The following is a 21,493-nucleotide window of genomic DNA, read 5'->3' as shown; positions in this document are numbered from 1 at the left end:
ACTCGTCCCTTGACCCGCGTCACTTCCCCAGGACACCGAGTCTAAGTCTGTCTATATATATATATATACACTGAGGAGGTCAGAAATGTCTTCTGGTTTTGTTGTATGACTGACCGGCATCTCCACTTACCTAAGTCACCGAGCCTAATTCTATTAATCTATATCCATCCATCTATACTAATCTATATCCATTGATATGTATCTATATCCATCTATCTATACTAATCTATATCCATTGATATGTATCTATATCTATCTATCTATACTAATCTATATCCATTGATCTGTATCTATATCCATCTATCTATACTAATCTATATCCATTGATCTGTATCTATATCCATCTATCTATACTAATCTATATCCATTGTTATGTATCTATATCCATCTATCTATACTAATCTATATCCATTGTTATGTATCCAAATCCATTGATATGTATCTATATCCATCTATGTATACTAATCTATATCCATTGATTTGTATCTATATCCATCTATCTATACTAATCTATATCCATTGATCTGTATCTATATCCATCTATCTATACTAATCTATATCCATTGATCTGTATCTATATCCATCTATCTATACTAATCTATATCCATTGTTATGTATCTATATCCATCTATCTATACTAATCTATATCCATTGTTATGTATCCAAATCCATTGATATGTATCTATATCCATCTATGTATACTAATCTATATCCATTGATTTGTATCTATATCCATCTATCTATACTAATCTATATCCATTGATCTGTATCTATATCCATCTATCTATACTAATCTATATCCATTGTTATGTATCTATATCCATCTATCTATACTAATCTATATCCATTGTTATGTATCTATCAATACTAATCTATATCCATTGATATGTATCGGTGTATATCAGTCTATACTAATCTATATCCATTGATATGTATCTACCTATACTAATCTATATCCATTGATATGTATCTACCTATACTAATCTATATCCATTGATATGTATCTACCTATACTAATCTATATCCATTGATATGTATCTATCTATAGTAATCTATATCCATTGATATGTATCGGTGTATATTAGTCTATACAACGCTGTGAAAAAATATTTGCCCCCTTCCTGATTTTTTTTTTTTTACATATTTGTCACACTTAAATGATTCAGATCATCAAACAAATGTTACTAATACAGAAAGATAACCCGAGGAAATACAAAATGCAGTTTTAAATGATGATTTTATTTATTAAGGAGGGAAAAAAGCTGTCCGAATCTGCCTGGCCCTGTGTGAAAAAGTAAATGCCCCCCCCCCCCTCCCTTGCTAAATCATGAATGAACTGTGATTTAGCCACATTTTTTGGAAAGTTGAGTTAAATTTCACATCCCACATCCAGGGCAGATGACTGCCAGACGTGTTGAATCAAGAAATCACATAAATAGAATCTGTCTGAGAAAGTGAAGCTAAAAGATCTTGTGATGGTACTCTCCGTCACTGGGGGTGAAAGACAGATACTCAATGGACACGAGGACATGAGAAAATGGTTTGGATAACTTAACCCCTTAAGCCCCAAAAGATTTTACCCCCTTCCTGACCAGGGCCTATTTTGCGATTCAGCACTGCGTGAATTAAACGGACAATTGCGCAGTCGTGCGACGCTGTACCCAAATAAATTGATGTCCTTTTTTTCCCCCCACAAACAGAGCTTTCTTTTGGTGGTATTTGATCACCTGTGCGATTTTTTTTTTTTTTTTTTTTTTTTTTTTTTTTTTGCGCTATAAACAAAAAAAGAGTGTACATTTTTAAAAATAACAACAATATTTTTCAAATTTTTTTTTTATATGAAAAAAAATGTAAAAATCAAAATTTTCTAACATTTTAGGGCAATTTGTTTTCTGCTACATATGTTTGGTAATAAGCATATTTTGATTGATTTGCGCAAAAGTTATTGCGTTTACTAACTAAGGGAAAGATTTCTGTCATTTTTGGTGTGTTTTTTTTTTTTTTTTTTTTCGGGACTGCGACATTGCGGCGGACAGATCAGACCCTTGACTGACATTTTTGACACTTTTGGGGGTACCAGTGACATTACTATAGTAATCAGTGCTATACATATGCACTGTTACTGTAATAATGACACTGGCAGGGAAGGGGTTAACTTTATTGGTGATCAAGGGGTTAAGTGTGTCCCTAGGGGCGTGTTTCTAACTGGAAAGGGGTGTGGCTTGTGGTGTAACAACAGAGACATACGATCCTACATAGCAGGACCGTATGATCTCTGTTATTACACAGAGGAGAATGACAGACGGTTGTGTTTACATCAGCCGCCTGCCTTTCTCCCTCTCCACGGGGAGATCGCGAGTCACTCGCGCGGACATGTTAGGGAACGAGCGGGGGCGGGAGTGCGCCTCCGGCGGCGTGCGCTCGCCCCCTAGAGGCTCACAGGCTAGCAACGTAGTCCTACGTCACTTTGCCTGTGAGGGGCTGACCGCCGCAGTAAATAGTCGTACGGCTATCAGCAAGTGGTTAAAATGGGAGAGTAATATTTATCAACAATATCTCTCAAGAAATATGAAGATTTAATCCCACTTTACGCTGTGAGATCTATAGTCTGTTACCATGAAGTCTGTGACACCTAAATAATCAAAGCAATGCTTAGATGTGTATTCCATGTTCTTCAATGTAGGAGAGGGACAGACTGTCATTGGCAGCCTTTTCCTATTGTCTGTTTTGAGGTGGGATATGCAATGTGTTAAGTCTGCCTGTCCCATTGTTAAATGTTAATGACCTCACATTGTTCTGTCCAGATGGCTAGATAATTATTTCAGGTTAATTCTGTTTCTGTATACAATTCCATCTGTATATGATAATGTAACCAGGCAACACCTGACCTGATAGTGTATATAATGTGTGTGAGTGGGTTCAATAAACAGTTCTACTTCACCCTCAACCTAGAGACCTGTCTCTTATTGGGGGAATCTGCTACAAGGGATTGCTATGCTCTTCATACTTCCTTAAATATTCACTAAGCTCTTGTAAGAGCTTGTTCCTGTTCCTGCTGCACTCTCTGGGGAAAGAGAGGTTCACCCACTGGAACCTGGAGCCTTGTCGTAGGTCCAGGGTGGGTAGGAGACGGCGAGACTCCAACCAAGCTGCTGTGGTTCGTGGGGTCTGAGGTGGTTCTGCTGTCTGGTGGAGTGCTTGGAGCCCTCGGGAAGCACTAGGAGCATCTGTCAGTGGAGGTACCCAGTCAGGGTGCCGGTTGATCCGTTACAGTATCATAACGCACAGGCAGGGGGCGCTCTATCATGGCTCTGGCTGGCAGTGTCAGTGTGTCACATGACATGACTGCTGGGTGCTGATTTTGGTAACTTATTGGTCATAAGTCCACCATCAGCAGCCATGTCATGTGACACAATGTGACAAAGCCATGATAGAGCGCCCCCTGCCTGTGAGTGATCATACTGCTGATGATCTTAACCAGTTGCTGATCATTTTAGAGCAGATTTACTGCTACAGGGCGGTCGTGCTGCACAGGATCATGTATATATTCCTGCATTTCTGGGTATCGGAGCCGATCAGCGGGGTCCCGCGGGCTCGATGTCCACCGGTACCCACGGATCGTTCTGTACACAGGCAGAGCGCCATTCTGTCCGTATGGAAGACATTGATCCTGTGTTCCTGCAGACAGGGCAGGGATCCATGCCTTCCCTTTAGTAAAGGCACCTCCCCCCACAGTGAGAAAACACTTGTTAGGCACACATTTAACCCTTTGATTGCCCCTAGATGTTAACCCCTTCCCAACCAGTGTCAGTACAGTGACAGTGCATATTTTTAGCACTGATCACTGTTTCCCCTAAAATGTCAAAAGTGTCACTTTTTGACTCATTACAGTCCCGCTATAAGTCCCTAATTGCCGCCATTATGGAAAAAAATAAATATGTCCCCAGATTTCATTTTAAAAATCTGATCACCTTACGGTAGCTGCCTTCCGTTGACATCGTGATCAGCTCTGATTGGACATAGCTGATCATGAAGTAAAGAGCCGCTGATTGCCTCTTTACCCCAATCTGGGAGCCATCACATTCGGCTATAGCGCGGTCAGCAAATGGTTAAAAACTGCATTTTGTATCTCCTCAGGTTATTTTTGTGTCATTGTAACGTTTGTTTGATGATCTGAATCATTCAAGTGTGACAAATATGTAAAAAAAAAAATCAGGAAGGCGGTAAATACTTTTTCACATCGCTTGTATATCAGTCTATATATAGACACTGTGTATCCATTCCTCACCACTTCCCCAACACTCTGAGCCACGCCGGGCCGTCACCCAATCTCCTTCTATCTACGCTACGTCTATCAGAGGAATCCAAACACCCTAAAAAGACAAAAATCTCTCCGACATCCGAAACCGCAACAATAAAAATACCCCTGTGCCTGGCTCCCACCGACATTCAAATAAAGAAGATGTAGAGAACTCTGTGCACTGCTTAACAAACATATTTTATTCTATATTCTATATAATGGAGGCATAAAACAAGCTAAAAACACAGGTGTACCTCCCACACTCCACCCACAAACTACAGGTGTACCTCCCACACTCCACCCACAAACTACAGGTGTACCTCCCACACTCCACCCACAAACTACAGGTGTACCTCCCACACTCCACCCCCAAACTACAGGTATATCTCCCACACTCCACCCCCAAACTACAGGTATACCTCCCACACTCCACCCCCAAACTACAGGTATACCTCCCACACTCCACCCCCAAACTACAGGTGTACCTCCCACACTCCACCCCCAAACTACAGGTGTACCTCCCACACTCCACCCCCAAACTACAGGTATACCTCCCACACTCCACCCCCAAACTACAGGTGTACCTCCCACACTCCACCCCCAAACTACAGGTGTACCTCCCACACTCCACCCCCAAACTACAGGTGTACCTCCCACACTCCACCCACAAACTACAGGTGTACCTCCCACACTCCACCCCCAAACTACAGGTATGATGCCATGTAGGGTGTCTTTGAATTCAGTCCTCTGTAGGGTGATAATTTTCATTTCCATCAAACGATGTGCCATCCTTTCCTTCCTAACACATTACCCAGTCCATACCAGTATAGAGCCTAACACATTACCCAGTCCATACCAGTATAGATCCTAACACATTACCCAGTCCATGCCAGTATAGATCCCTACACATTACCCAGTCCATGCCAGTATAGATCCTAACACATTATCCAGTCCATACCAGTATAGATCCTAACATGTTACCCAGTCCATACCAGTATAGACCCTAACACATTACCCAGCCCATACCAATATAGATCCTAACACATTACCCAGTCCATACCGGTGTAGATGCTAACACATTACCCAGTCCATACCAGTATAGAGCCTAACACATTACCCAGTCCACACCAGTATAGATCCTAACACATTACCCAGTCCACACCAATATAGATCCTAACACATTACCCAGTCCATACCAGTATAGATCCTAACACTTTACCCAGTCCATACCAGTATAGATTCTAACACATTACCCAGTCCATACCAGTATAGAGCCTAACACATTACCCAGTTCATACCAGTATAGATCCTAACACATTACCCAGTCCATACCAGTATAGAGCCTAACACATTACCCAGTTCATACCAGTATAGATCCTAACACATTACCCAGTCCACACCAATATAGATCCCTACACTTTACCCAGTCCATACCAGTATAGATCCCAACACATTACCCAGTCCATGCCAGTATAGATCCTAAAACATTACCCAGTCCACGCCAATATAGATCCTAACACTTTACCCAGTCCATACCAGTATAGATCCTAACACTTTACCCAGTCCATACCAGTATAGATCCCAACACATTACCCAGTCCATGCCAGTATAGATCCTAACACATTATCCAGTCCATACCAGTATAGATCCTAACACATTACCCAGTCCATACTAGTATAGATCCTTACACATTACCCAGTCCATACCAGTATAGATCCTAACACATTACCCAGTCCATACCAGTATAGATCCTAACTTATTACCCAGTCTGTCCGGATGGCAGGTGGAGCCTGACTAATAGAGAGAACTCTCACCTGATGAAAGGCCGCGGTAGCAGAGCTGGATGCCGGATGGACACCAAGGTAAATACTCTGATAAGGACACGGGTTCACCTGAGGTGCGGAGTCTAAGTGTTAGCTAGTTTTCACCAGAGCCCCTAGTGGAGGGGATGGACTACGCTGCAAGCTAGCACCAGGTCGTGGTCCCCAGGATCACCCAGCCAGGCAGAGCGCAGGTTCTGGTCCAGAAGCGGAGAAGCAGACAAGGAATAACCAAAAGAGTAGTCAGACGAGCCAAAGGTCAGGGTGGGCAGCAAGTAGCAAGGTCAAGAGGAAGCCGGGTCAAACAATCAGGAACAACAGGTACACAGGAACACAAGGAAGAGCTGAAGATAACACAGCAATTACCTGGAGTGACAGCTGTGTTTAAATAGGCCGTTTTGGCGCCAGTGTGCCTGCGCATGGCAGTGGATCCCTGACACAGTCTATACCAGTATAGGTCCTAATGCATTACCCAGTCCATACCAGTATAGATCCTAACACATTACCCAGTCCATACCAGTATAGATCCTAACACATTACCCAGTCTATACCAGTATAGATCCTAACACACTACCCAGTCCATACCAGTATAGATCCCTACACATTACCCAGTCCATACCAGTATAGATCCTAACACATTACCCAGTCCATACCAGTATAGATCCTAACACATTACCCAGTCTATACCAGTATAGATCCTAACACACTACCCAGTCCATACCAGTATAGATCCTAACACATTACCCAGTCTATACCAGTATAGATCCTAACACATTACCCAGTCCATACCAATATAGATCCCTACACATTACCCAGTCCATACCAGTATAGATCCTAACACATTACCCAGTCCATACCAGTATAGATCCTAACACATTACCCAGTCTATACCAGTATAGATCCTAACACACTACCCAGTCCATACCAGTATAGATCCTAACACATTACCCAGTCTATACCAGTATAGATCCTAACACATTACCCAGTCCATACCAATATAGATCCCTACACATTACCCAGTCCATACCAGTATAGATCCTAACACATTACCCAGTCCATACAAGTATAGATCCTAACACATTACCCAGTCCATACCAATATAGATCCCTACACATTACCCAGTCCATACCAGTATAGATCCTAACACATTACCCAGCCCATACCAGTATAGATCCTAACACACTACCCAGTCCATACCAGTATAGATCCTAACACACTACCCAGTCCATACCAGTATAGATCCCAACACATTACCCAGTCCATACCAGTATAGATCCCAACACATTCCCCAGTCCATACCAGTATAGATCCTAACACATTACCCAGTCCATACCAGTATAGATCCTAACACATTCCCCAGCCCATACCAGTATAGATCCTAACACATTACCCAGTCCATACTAGTATAGATCCTAACACTTTATCCAGTCCATATCAGTATAGATGTGGTCATTCACGTGCCCATCTAATAGTTTTTTTTAAACTATCGATGCTCCCTACTGATACCACTGCTTGTGGAAGAGAATTCCACATCCTTACCGCTCTGATGGTATAGAACCCTTTACGCAGTTTAAGGTTAAACTGCTTCCCCTGTAATTTTAGTGAATGTCTGCAAGTCCTTATTAAGTCCAATTTTTCCTCCGCGTTCCTTGTTCCTAGGATTTTATCCCATTTAATAACATCTAGCATAGAGCACAGTTTAGGGAAGTTGGCTCTTTAGAAATCTAGTGTCCTTGTATTACCCTTGTGTATTACCCTTGTGTATTACCCTTGTGTATTACCCTTGTGTATTACCCTTGTGTATTACCCTTGTGTATTACCCTTGTGTATTACCCTTGTGTATTACCCTTGTGTATTACCCTTGTATTACCCTTGTGTATTACCCTTGTGTATTACCCTTGTATTACCCTTGTGTATTACCCTTGTGTATTACCCTTGTGTATTACCCTTGTATTACCCTTGTGTATTACCCTTGTGTATTACCCTTGTATTACCCTTGTGTATTACCCTTGTGTTTCCTATTTCTATGATTGATACTGAAACTACTTGACCTATGGTCACTGTTAAGTTTCCCCGTATTTCTACATCTGCAATCAGGTCTGTATTGTTGGTAATCAGTAGGTCAAGTACCGCATTGTTTCTTGTCGGTGCATTCACCATCTGACCCATGAAATTGTCCTGTAAAACATTTAGGAACTGCCGAGCCTTGGCTGAATGTGCGGTTCCTTCTGCCCAGTCTATATCAGAATAATAGAAGTCCCCCATTATAATGACATTTCCCATCCTTGCTTCCATTCCAAGCTGTGATAGGAGGTCCACCTCCCCCTCCTCCCTCTGGTTGGGGGGCCTATCGCATACACAGATCATCAATGGCTTCCTATCTGATTGGATAGAGAACACCTTAGAGAGAGGGATCCTGGAAGAGAAACTCATCAATGGCTTTCTATCTGATTGGATAGAGGAATCCTCAGAGAGAGGGACCCTGGGGGAGACCCATCAATGGCTTATCAATGGCTTTCTATATGATTGGGTAGATAGAGGAATCCTCAGTGAAAGGGATCCTGGGAAAGAGACTCCTCAATGGCTTCCTATATGAGAGGAATCCTGGGGGAGAGACTCATCAATGGCCCATTAATGGCTTCCTATATGACTGGATAAACAGAGCAACCCTCAAAGGCAAACATGGATTCATTGGAAAGGCCTTTAGCTGGGGAGATCTTCCAAGCACAGTGGTTGTATCTATAGACTGGATCCAGCACATTGGGATGATTGAGCCAATCGGTAAGCCCTGTGTAGAGCAGAGTTTCTCAGCCAGGGTTCCATGGAAGCCGAGGGTTTCTCCAAAGGTTGCTGGGGGTTCTCTGAGCACTGAGCATTTCTGCCTCTCAGTTCCCACTGACGCCATTCATTCATCTTGGACTTTTTAGCTATCTGTAAGGGGGTAATTCTTCCCACTGACAATCCCATTATTGTATCATGAGTTGTAGATGTGGTATTTTTTAGCAGAGGTTCCCCGAGTCCAGAAAGTTTATTTCAAGGGTTCCTCTGTAGAAAAGGTTAAGAAAGGTTGGTGGAAATGTTGATATTTTGCTGAAAATATTCCTATCTAGGGGGCTCCGTCTACAAGAAAAAAGCTCTCCAACATCCAGCATTTCACTCCCTGCTGTTTACAATGATTACCGGCACTGCTCAGAGGTTCTGACTCCATGCAGATTTCCAGTGCTCAGAGGTTCTGACTCCATGCAGATTTCCAGTGCTCAGAGGTTCTGACTCCATGCAGATTTCCAGTTCTCAGAGATTTGAATCGAAGCCAAAATTGTATTTTCTTTCCTGTGGAATGTTGGATGGCCGTCAGTTCATGATTGTAATTTGCTCTTCTGTGTTTTGATTGTTTTCTCGTATCTCTTCTATCTCCTCTCCCCCTATAGGTCAATGCTCCGGCCCTCACCAAAGCATTCTCACCAGAAACCAAACCCTGGATCAAGCTGGGGGAGGCACTGGGGGTCCTCCTCCGATCCATACTGCCAGAAGTCAGTGGAAAGGTCCAAGTGATCACATCAGGTGAGCCAGGAGGTGTCCTCTGTACCTCTGCCCCCGTCTGTACCTCTGTGCCTCTGTGCCTCTGTACCTCTGTCCCCCTGTCTGTGCTTCTGTTCCCCTGTCTGTGCTTCTGTTCCCCTGTCTGTGCCTCTGTTCCCCTGCCTGTGCCTCTGTTCCCCTGCCTGCGCCTCTGTTCCCCTCCCTGCGCCTCTGTTCCCCTCCCTGCGCCTCTGTTCCCCTCCCTGCACCTCTGTTCCCCTGCCTTCGCCTCTGTCCCCCCTGCCTTCGCCTCTGTCCCCCCTGCCTTCGCCTCTGTCCCCCCTGCCTTTGCCTCTGTCCCCCCTGCCTTTGCCTCTGTCCCCCCTGCCTTTGCCTCTGTCCCCCCTGCCTTTGCCTCTGTCCCCCCTCCCTGTGCCTCTGTCCCCCCTCCCTGTGCCTCTGTCCCCCTGCCTTCGCCTCTGTCCCCCTGCCTTCGCCTCTGTCCCCCTGCCTTCGCCTCTGTCCCCCTGCCTGTGCCTCTGTCCCCCTGCCTGTGCCTCTGTCCCCCTGCCTTCGCCTCTGTCCCCCCTGCCTTCGCCTCTGTCCCCCCTGCCTTCGCCTCTGTCCCCCCTGCCTTCGCCTCTGTCCCCCCTGCTTTCGCCTCTGTCCCCCTGCCTTCGCCTCTGTTCCCCTGCCTGCGCCTCTGTCCCCCTCCCTGTGCCTCTGTCCCCCTCCCTGTGCCTCTGTCCCCCTCCCTGTGCCTCTGTCCCCCTCCCTGTGCCTCTGTCCCCCTCCCTGTGCCTCTGTCCCCCTCCCTGTGCCTCTGTCCCCCTCCCTGTGCCTCTGTCCCCCTGCCTTCGCCTCTGTCCCCCTGCCTTCGCCTCTGTCCCCCTGCCTTCGCCTCTGTCCCCCTCCCTGCGCCCCTGTCCCCCTCCCTGCGCCTCTGTCCCCTCCCTGCGCCTCTGTCCCCTCCCTGCGCCTCTGTCCCCCTGCCTTCGCCTCTGTCCCCTTGCCTTCGCCTCTGTCCCCTTGCCTTCGCCTCTGTCCCCCTGCCTTCGCTCTGTCCCCCTGCCTTCGCTCTGTCCCCCTGCCTGTGCCTTTGTCCCCCTCCCTGTGCCTCTGTCCCTTTTTGTCTTCTCAGGAGGTTGGGAGGGATTATCCCAGCCAATTGCTGTTTTTCCAGAAACAGCGGACGCTCCCAGCACCCAGTCACCCCCATCCCTCTTTCTTCAACTAGTCATAGATGATCTGAACTTTCATGTCTGTGTAACAATGGTTTCTGATATTGGCCGGCCGCTCTGTGGGCAGATTGCATTCACACCTTTTGTGGCCACCTCAGCTCTTTTGTAGTTCATCTATCAGCAGAAAATTCCAATCTTGTTTTTATGTGAAATTCTATTTTCTTCAATTAGGAGGATCTCTGTGCAGCTCCGGCTCCTTCCTCTGTTCAGCGGTGGCCATCGGTCTTCTCCAAAACTCAGACAAGAAGGTCAACCTGGTGAATTCCTCTCTGTTTGCCAAGGAAGTTGGAATCCAGGTAAGTTCTTGGCTTTCACCAAAATGCCTGCCCAGAAATAAAGTGTCCCTCCTTTACCTCTGCTGAATGTGCCCCAAAATCTCCAAATCCTGCAAATATAATATTAATCCATTTTCAAATGTAGCTCCCAAAAAATTACATTGCAGAAAAAATGTCCCTTTTTTGATCTCCCTACATATACAGTGCCTTGCAAAAGTATTCGGCCCGATTAACTTTTCGACCTTTTGCCACATTTCAGGCTTCAATCATAAAGATATAAAACTGTAATTTTTTGTGAAGAATCAACAACAAGTGGGACACAATCATGAAGTGGAACAAAATTTATTGGATATTTCAAACTTAATGTTAACAAATAAAAAACGGAAAAATTGGGCGTGCAAAATTATTCAGCCCCTTTACTTTCAGTGCAGCAAACTCTCTCCAGAAGTTCAGTGAGGATCTCTGAATGATCCAATGTTGACCTAAATGACTAATGATGATAAATAGAATCCACCTGTGTGTAATCAAGTCTCCGTATAAATGCACCTGCACTGTGATAGTCTCAGAGGTCTGTTTAAAGCTCAGAGAGCATCATGAAGAACAAGGAACACACCAGGCAGGTCCGAGATACTGTTGTGGAGAAGTTTAAAGCCGGATTTGGATACAAAAAGATTTCCCAAGCTGAATAATTTTGCACGCCCAATTTTTCAGTTTTTTATTTGTTAAAGTTTGAAATATCCAATAAATTTCGTTCCACTTCATGATTGTGTCCCACTTGTTGTTGATTCTTCACAAAAAAATTACAGTTTTATATCTTTATGTTCGAAGCCTGAAATGTGGCAAAAGGTCGCAAAGTTCAAGGGGGGCAAATACTTTCGCAATGCACTGTAGATCATTAGAGACTGTTGGATGATGATCCCTAATCTCCTCTCCTACTCCCCCCACCCCCCGTAGCAGAGGGGGTTGGTTAATCAGTTTCAGCTGCTTAGGTGTTAATGAAATTAACAACAAGTGCACTACATGGGCAACAATGAGACGATCTCCAAAACAGTAATGGTTTTACAGGTGGGAGCCACTGACTTTTTTTTTTTTTCCCTACTCAACTTTTCTGGCTGTTTGTCACTAGTTTTGCATTTGGCTAGGGTCAGTTTCACTACTGGTAGCATGAGGCCATACCTGGACCCTATAGAGGTTGCACAGGGAGTCCAACTCCTCCAGGATGGCACATCAATACGTCCCATTGCCAGAAGGTTTGCTGTGTCTCCCAGCACAGTCTCAGGAGCATGGAGGAGATTCCAGGAGACAGACAGTTACTCTAGGAGAGCTGGACAGGGCTGTAGAAGGTCCTTAACCCATCAGCAGGACCGGTATCTGCTCCTTTGTACAAGGAGGAACAGGATGAGCACTGCCAGAGCCCTACAAAATGACCTCCAGCAGGACACTGGTGTGAATGTCTCTGACCAAACAATCAGAAACAGACTTCATGAGGGTGGCCTGAGGGCCCGACATCCTCTAGTGGGCCCTGTGCTCACTGCCCGGCACCGTGGACCTTGATTGGAATTTGCCATTGAACACCAGAATTGGCAGGCCCGCCAAAGGCACCCTGTGCTTTTCACAGAAGAGAGGAGGTTCACCCTGAGCACATGTGACAGACGTGAAAGGGTCTGGAGAAGCCGTGGAGAACGTTATACTGCCTGTAACATTGTTCAGCATGACCGGTTTGGTGGTGGTCAGTGATGGTCTGGGGAGGCAAATCCATGAGGGGACGCACAGACCTCTACATTCTAGACAATGGCGCCCTTCCTGCCATTAGGGTTCAGGATGAAATGATTGGACCCATTGTCAGACCCTAGGCTGGTGCAGTGGGTCCTGGGTTCCTCTTGGTGCACAACAATGCCCAACCTCATGTGGGGAGAGTATGCAGCCAGTTCCTGGAGGATGAAGGATTTGATACCATTGAATGGCCCCCACACTACCCTGACCTAAATCCAATAGAACACCTCTGGGACATTCTGTTTCAGTCCATCTGCCGCCGCCAGGTTGCCCCTCAGTCTGTTCAGTAGCTCAGTGATGTCCTTCATTGAGATCTGATCCATTTTCAAAGTGTTCCTTTATTTTTTTGAGCAGTGTATATTGTTCAGGATATCAGCCTTGCCCAATTGAGTGCAAAACCAACTCTACTCACACTACGTAGAGTATCTAGTTTCCACAAACTGTCAAGCCCAATACCCTTATTTGTATATTATAGTTGTATATCCCATATTTTATCTGCTGCTCTTCGAATGTTACCTTGCAAAATACTTTATGTGGGTTTAGCTGTCATGAAGGGCTGTCCTTCTCCCTTTTCCTCCTTCCTTACACAACCTAGCTGGACATTTGGGGTTTACCATACTGCCCTATAAAGTGCTATACTACATTCGTGAAATTTTTAATGTCATTGTTTTTTTATGCTTTCCCTACTACATTGTTATTGGCGGCGTCACTACTAAATTGGTGCGATATTGTGTACACTGCTTTACATCCTTTTTCTTTGGGGTTACCCTAGAAGAGTTATGTACATATTCTACTCTTTTTTTTTCTTTTTCTTTTTGCTGTGCCAATAAAATATTTGAACACAAAGAAGAAAGAGAGAAAAAAAAAAACAAATGTCAAGTTGTAAACACCAAGAACACAAATCACCAGCACGCATCTGATGAAGGCGATAAAACAAGTACCCAAAGAAGTCTATTCCACATTTTCACAGCTCTTTACATACGAAGGAGATTGTCCTCTTGTTACCTGATGAAGGAGATTGTCCTCTTGTTTCCTGATGAAGGAGATTGTCCTCTTGTTTCCTGATGAAGGAGATTGTCCTCTTGTTTCCTGATGAAGGAGATTGTCCTCTTGTTACCTGATGAAGGAGATTGTCCTCTTGTTTCCTGATGAAGGAGATTGTCCTCTTGTTTCCTGATGAAGGAGATTGTCCTCTTGTTTCCTGATGAAGGAGATTGTCCTCTTGTTTCCTGATGAAGGAGATTGTCCTCTTGTTTCCTGATGAAGGAGATTGTCCTCTTGTTTCCTGATGAAGGAGATTGTCCTCTTGTTTCCTGATGAAGGAGATTGTCCTCTTGTTTCCTGATGAAGGAGATTGTCCTCTTGTTTCCTGATGAAGGAGATTGTCCTCTTGTTTCCTGATGAAGGAGATTGCCCTCTTGTTTCCTGATGAAGGAGATTGCCCTCTTGTTTCCTGATGGAAGGAGCTTTGTCCTACATTTCCTGATGAAGCAGCTTGTCCTAAATTTCCTCCTTTGTAGCACTGTACCCGAGGAAGTCTATTCCACATTTTCACAGCTCTTTCTATATGAAGGAGCTTGTTCATTGCTACCTGATGAAGGAGCTTGCCTATTATTTCCTGATAAAGGAGCTTGTCCTTTGTTGCCTGATGAAGGAGCTTGTCCAGTGTTGCCTGATGAAGGAGCTTGTCCTTTGTTGCCTGATGAAGGAGCTTGTCCTTTGTTGCCTGATGAAGGAGCTTGTCCTTTGTTGCCTGATGAAGGAGCTTGTCCTTTGTTGCCTGATGAAGGAGCTTGTCCAGTGTTGCCTGATGAAGGAGCTTGTCCAGTGTTGCCTGATGGAAGGAGCTTGTCCAGTGTTGCCTGATGAAGGAGCTTGTCCAGTGTTGCCTGATGAAGGAGCTTGTCCAGTGTTGCCTGATGAAGGAGCTTGTCCAGTGTTGCCTGATGAAGGAGCTTGTCCTTTGTTGCCTGATGAAGGAGCTTGTCCTTTGTTGCCTGATGAAGGAGCTTGTCCAGTGTTGCCTGATGAAGGAGCTTGTCCAGTGTTGCCTGATGGAAGGAGCTTGTCCAGTGTTGCCTGATGAAGGAGCTTGTCCAGCAGTGCCTGATGAAGGAGCTTGTCCAGTGTTGCCTGATGAAGGAGCTTGTCCCCTGTGTCCCGATGAAGGAACTTGCTTGCTTTGTTCCGATGAAGGAACTTGTCCTCTTTGTCCCGATGAAGGAGCTTGCTTGCTTTGTTCCGATGAAGGAACTTATCCTCTTGTTCCTGGTGAAGGAGCTTGTCTGCTTTGTCCTGGTGAAGGAGCTTGTCTGCTTTGTCCTGATGAAGGAGCTTGTCGGCTTTGTCCTGATGGAGCTTGTCCCGCTTTTGTCCTGATGAAGGAGCTGTTTTTTGATTCAAAAATGTTTCTCGATCTACTGCATGTGATAAATGGTAAAAGTCTAGCATTGATCGAGTTATGTGCTGATATGTGCTCTTCATTAGGACTGTGTCATGGCACCAATTGTAATATATCTTTGTAGCACTCAGAAAAGGAAACACCGAACACTTTTTGGAGTGCATCGTATTTCTACATTCATTTTATGAACAGAGCCAAGGCTGGATAGAGAGATGAGGTTGTCAAACCTCAACATAGAAAAGAAAAGAGAGGAGGATGAGTAGGGAGAGGGGCGACCATAAGGAACACCTGGAACCCCAGGCTCTACTTATCTCAACAGGCTTTTCAGGATAGGGCCCTGGTCCTCAGGATTCAATGAAATGTATGAATATGGTATAACTAAATCTTACCCTTAGTTAGGGAATTGAAGACGGATCTTTAAAGGCTTTGACCCCTGTCAGTTGGTCTTGCAAGGACCAACATTTTACATCATAGACATGAGAGTTGTGTTAATCAGAAGCCTTTTACATTTCAGCACCACTTTAATCTTATCACTGAATAGACTAAACTCGTATAACAGGTGTGTATATTACTCTTATCTTTACCCTCTTCCCTGCCAAATCCCAGCTATACCCCCTACACCGTGTTGGCTTCCTGCCTTCTGAACTTCTTACCATCTGAGCTGCTCCACTCTGTCTAGTCACTGATTGGCTGACATGTTTCCTTCTTGATCCTAGGTGACATCCCGCCATTCTGAGGATTCCACAGAGACTAGGCTGGAGGTGTCTGCAGGAGATATTCATCTAGTTGGTGGTTTGAGTGGAACACTGCCGTGTCTGCTTCAGGTTGCATCTTCACGTTTCCGGAGCCCAGTGTCACTGAGCGGGACTCTACTTCTGTGGACTGGTGAGGCCTCTGTCAGCAATCTGCTAGGTAAGTGATCATTCCATTACCACCATCCAGTCAACTCCCTGAGGGGAATAAGGATATGTAGCACATGGTCCCTTTGTGATTCATGGCAGCATTGTGCAATAAAATCCCCTTTATGTCTGTTTGTGTTGCCCATCCATTCTTCCCCAGGCTGAAGCCCAATTTATGGGTGTTCCTATGAGGGAGCTACAGCCCTGGAGCCACTGACCCCTCTCCTCCTTTTACTTTCTCTCTCCATATGTTGTCATCCAACATGACCTCTCTGCCTGCTGTGGTGCGTGACAGTAATCAATGGGACCAAGTGCTACATGCCATTGGTCCACTGGGGGATTTAACTATTTTTAAGTTGAGGCTTCTTCTTTAAGGTGCCCAGAGGCTGAACATAAAAATCTTAGTCCCGAACCCTTCATCCAAATAAGGATGATACATTGAATAGAGCCAACCAACAACACCCCATGAGTGCTGTACACAATCAATGTTTGTCTCCTCTTTCATAACACGTTACAAAGAAAGTGAGAAGGACAACGTACCAACCTTTAATTAGGTGTCAGGGAGAAACAATGGCCGTGTGTGTATGGGCCTTATGCTGCACAAGGACATCTAAAGTCTGCATAGAAGGAAGGGGGCATGATGGGAATAAGACAATAAAACAATAGAAGTGTCTTCATGCCCTTTGCTGTTGTACTGACTTTGTCCTCTTTGTCTCGGGCAGAGCTTCTCTCCTCCACTGGAAATCAACTAGAATCATTCCACACAGCCGGAGGGTACAGCATAGCGGCCATCTCCGGGCCCCTCTCCGACCTGTCGTCCCTGGGATCATGTCTGCAGATCACCCTCTAATCATCTGATCTTCTCCAACCAATCAAAGTGCCATACTCTTCTTCTTAGTAGTCAATAAAGTATTGCTGGTACTTGCTGTGTCTCATCTGTTCTTTGTGTTCAGCTGCAGAACGTTCGACTTCTGGAAGCCCGAGACCTATACATTGTCTACTTGGGGGAAGGGGGGGGGGGAGGTTCTACATTAAATAACTTCTAAACCCTGCAAGCCAGCTGTCCCAGATTTTTCAGGAAAGTCCCAGATCTTGTCATGTATGTGACACTCTGATCTTGAATTCCTTCACTTCACATTTAGCATTAACCTTCTTTGTTGCCGTTCCTTTGGGTGGATCTTTGGCGTAGACCTGCATTTTTCGGACATAATTAGATACGGCATCACAAGCTGTCCAATCTATTGACCCTGTATTTTCCAGGCTTAGTAGGCATCTACTGGGTGAAGGTACAGCATCCACTGAATGGCTACATGTGTTCCTTCTCTGTGATGGGAGGTTCACTATTGATCTGAGTATTATGTAGTCCTGTGCCCAGCGCCCTATGTATTATGTAGTCCTGTGCCCAGCGCTCTGTGTATTATGTAGTCCTGTGCCCAGCGCTCTGTGCATTATGTAGTCCTGTGCCCAGCGCTCTGTGTATTATGTAGTCCTGTACCAGCGCTCTGTGTATTATGTAGTTCTGTGCCCAGCGCTCTGTGTATTATGTAGTCCTGTGCCCAGCACCCTGTGTATTATGCAGGCCTGTGCCCAGCGCTCTGTGTATTATGTAGTCCTGTACCAGCGCTCTGTGTATTATGTAGTCCTGTGCCCAGCGCTCTGTATTATGTAGTCCTGTGCCCAGCGCTCTGTGTATTATGTAGTCCTGTACCAGCGCTCTGTGTAATATGCAGTCCTGTACCCAGCGCTCTGTGTATTATGTAGTCCTGTGCCCAGCGCTCTGTGTATTATGTAGTCCTGTGCCCAGCGCTCTGTGCATTATGTAGTCCTGTGCCCAGCGCTCTGTGTATTATGTAGTCCTGTACCAGCGCTCTGTGTATTATGTAGTCCTGTGCCCAGCGCTCTGTGTATTATGTAGTCCTGTGCCCAGCACCCTGTGTATTATGCAGGCCTGTGCCCAGCGCTCTGTGTATTATGTAGTCCTGTACCAGCGCTCTGTGTATTATGTAGTCCTGTGCCCAGCGCTCTGTGTAATATGTAGTCCTGTGCCCAGCACCCTGTGTATTATGTAGTCCTGTGCCCAGCACCCTGTGTATTATGCAGTCCTGTACCCAGTGCTCTGTGTATTATGTAGTCCTGTACCCAGTGCTCTGTGTATTATGTAGTCCTGTGCCCAGCGCTCTGTGTATTATGCAGTCCTGTGCCCAGCGCTCTGTGTATTATGCAGTCCTGTGCCCAGCACTCTGTGTATTATGCAGTCCTGTGCCCAGCGCTCTTTGTATTATGCAGTCCTGTGCCCAGTGATCTGTGTATTATGTAGTCCTGTGCCCAGCGCTCTGTGTATTATGCAGTCCTGGGCCATTTGCCAATACAATACAAAATATGTCCCTGGATTTCATATTAAAAAACTGGTCACCCTTATCTAGAGGCTCAGTATAGGCAGAACCGCACCTTCGGCTCGTGTTCTGTAGCGCTTCTCTTGAGCTGGGCATTTTTGAGGGTCTCTTACCCTTCATTACCTTACTTAATTTATTGCCCATAATGAGTGGCCAGTCTTCTCTCTTCTCTACATGTGCCTATACCAGTGATGGTGAACATTAGCACTCCAGATATTTAGGAACTACATTTCCCATGATGCTCACCTACACTGCAGTGCAGAGTGCATGAGCATCATGGCAAAGGTAGTTCTGAAACAGCCCCTCCTATCCTCCACCCACTGCATGTGGAAGCTTCTCCAAAGTTCCAGAAAACAGGAGGCAGCACCAGAAGAGCTGTCTGAATGAGTCATCCAGTCTCCCTGAGTCACTCAACCCTGACCCAGATTCAACCCAGGCCTGGCTGCCAGCCAAGCCAATATTCCTACTATAACAACCGAACTATGTACACCTAGGACACTAGCTAGATGGTGCTACACATACATGCAGAATTCCCAGGACCAAGATCAGCAGCTCCTGACAGTTCACAGGACCGAGATCAGCAGCTCCCGCCAGGACACAGAACAGAGATCAGCAGCTCCTGCCAGTTCCCAGGACCAAGATCAGCAGCTCTTGCCAGTTCCCAGGACCGAGATCAGCAGCTCTTGCCAGTTCCCAGGACCGAGATCAGCAGCTCCTGCCAGTTCCCAGGACCGAGATCAGCAGCTCTTGCCAGTTCCCAGGACCGAGATCAGCAGCTCCTGCCAGTTCCCAGGACCAAGATCAGCAGCTCCTGCCAGTTCCCAGGACACAGGACAGAGATCAGCAGCTCTTGCCAGTTCCCAGGACCGAGATCAGCAGCTCCTGCCAGTTCCCAGGACCAAGATCAGCAGCTCCTGCCAGTTCCCAGGACCAAGATCAGCAGCTCCTGCCAGTTCCCGGGACAGAGATCAGCAGCTCCTGCCAGTTCCCAGGACAGAGATCAGCAGCTCCTGCCAGTTCCCAGGACCAAAATCAGCAGCGCAGGTGCATTTATACGGAGACTTGATTACACACAGGTGGATTCTATTTATCATCATTAGTCATTTAGGTCAACATTGGATCATTCAGAGATCCTCACTGAACTTCTGGAGAGAGTTTGCTGCACTGAAAGTAAAGGGGCTGAATAATTTTGCACGCCCAATTTTTCAGTTTTTTTATTTGTTAAAAAAGTTTGAAATATCCAATAAATTTCGTTCCACTTCATGATTGTGTCCCACTTGTTGTTGATTCTTCACAAAAAATTACAGTTTTATATCTTTGTTTGAAGCCTGAAATGTGGCAAAAGGTCGCAAAGTTCAAGGGGGCCGAATACTTTCGCAAGGCACTGTATTATCTGGAGATGTTTAAGATACAGCTGCTGGGTTTGTGGTAAAGAGATAAGCGGGGACATTGTAGGTCAAACTATCCGCCCCCATAGTGAGAGGGTTGGGAATACTCAGAAGAGAAGAGTTCTATTCCCCAATGAAATTCATTTGGGGTGGAATCTGGGAATGCGAGGAGAAATCTCATAAATCGGATCAGGATGACGATGTGAGAGGTCCCAGCTGATAATGATAATGTTAATGATAATGATAATGATAATGATAATGTTAATGATAATGTTAATGATAATGATAATGCCTCGTCTTGTTCACAAAGAGTAAGAATAGTAATAGAATTAGTGCAAAGCGTTGGAGGGACAAAGAGGAAGTTCAGACGTTCAGTGACATTACTTCCACCCCAACCAATGACCAAGACACTTTGCACATCATCTTCCATAATAACCATTCCTCAGAACCTCATCCTGAAAAGGAAAGCGGTCACCAGGCAATACACGTCTACATGGAGATGTATTGGTTTTGACATCCTTTGCTTCCTCAGAAATTGTATCATCAGCCAACATTTCAATGTCTTATGGGTGTCTTCTCTAAAGGTAAAGTGAAGTTCTAATTTTGCCTTATGTGCAATGAAGAGCGACTTGAGTGAAGAGTCCTTCATATGACGGGTTCAGTTTCAGACTTCAGGTTTTCAAAAAAACCACAAGGCTGAGGGGTCAATTTTCAGCATTCAAACATACATATGCCTCGTTTCCACTGAGCGGTACAGTTCAGTACGGTTCAGTACAGTTCAGTACGGTACAGTTCAGTACAGTTCAGTACAGTTCAGTACAGTTCAGTACAGTTCAGTACGGTTCAGTACAGTTCAGTACAGTTCAGTACGGTTCGGAACGGTACACCTTGATCAGGCTTGATTTTCCACTGCCAACAGTACCTCAACAGTGTACCTCCACCCTGTCGGTACGGTACTAATGTGCTTGGTACCCCAATGAAAGGGTCCCAAAAAAGTGGTACAGTTCGGAATTAGGGTACCATTCACAACTTTTGACAACGGAAATGACAAAAATTGCGTACCGAACCGAACTGTAGGCATTAGTTACATAGTTAGGTTGAAAAAAGACAAGTCCATCTAGCTCAACAATTAAAAACAAAAAAGATAACACAACCATACAATCCCATATACACAATCCTATACCCACCCCAACCATACAATCCCATATACACAATCCTATACCCACCCCAACCATACAATCCCATATACACAATCCTATACCCACCCCAACCATACAATCCCATATACACAATCCTATACCCGCCCCACCCATACAATCCCATATACACAATCCTATACCCGCCCCAACCATACAATCCCATATACACAATCCTATACCCGCCCCACCCATACAATCCCATATACACAATCCTATACCCGCCCCACCCATACAATCCCATATACACAATCCTATACCCGCCCCAACCATACAATCCCATATACA

General features: G+C 45.3%; 1 protein-coding gene across 1 annotated transcript in view; it reads left to right on the top strand.

The window, feature by feature from the left end:
- Positions 1–17,149, top strand: part of PHGDH (phosphoglycerate dehydrogenase) — a 51,986-nt gene extending 34,837 nt beyond the window's left edge. The window contains exons 9-12 of the mRNA XM_082262209.1: positions 9,549–9,681; positions 11,052–11,176; positions 16,046–16,241; positions 16,951–17,149. Coding sequence (XP_082118335.1) covers positions 9,549–9,681; positions 11,052–11,176; positions 16,046–16,241; positions 16,951–17,078 — 582 coding nt within the window. The 3' untranslated portion in view covers positions 17,079–17,149. The remainder of the gene's footprint in view (positions 1–9,548; positions 9,682–11,051; positions 11,177–16,045; positions 16,242–16,950) is intronic.
- Positions 17,150–21,493: the final 4,344 nt, after the last annotated feature.

The sequence above is a fragment of the Pelophylax lessonae genome, assembly GCF_965119305.1.
Source record: "Pelophylax lessonae genome assembly, chromosome: 6".
Taxonomy (NCBI): Eukaryota; Metazoa; Chordata; class Amphibia; order Anura; family Ranidae; genus Pelophylax; species Pelophylax lessonae.
Note: the sequence above shows the minus strand (reverse complement) of the source record. Positions and strands in the feature narration are given on the sequence as shown.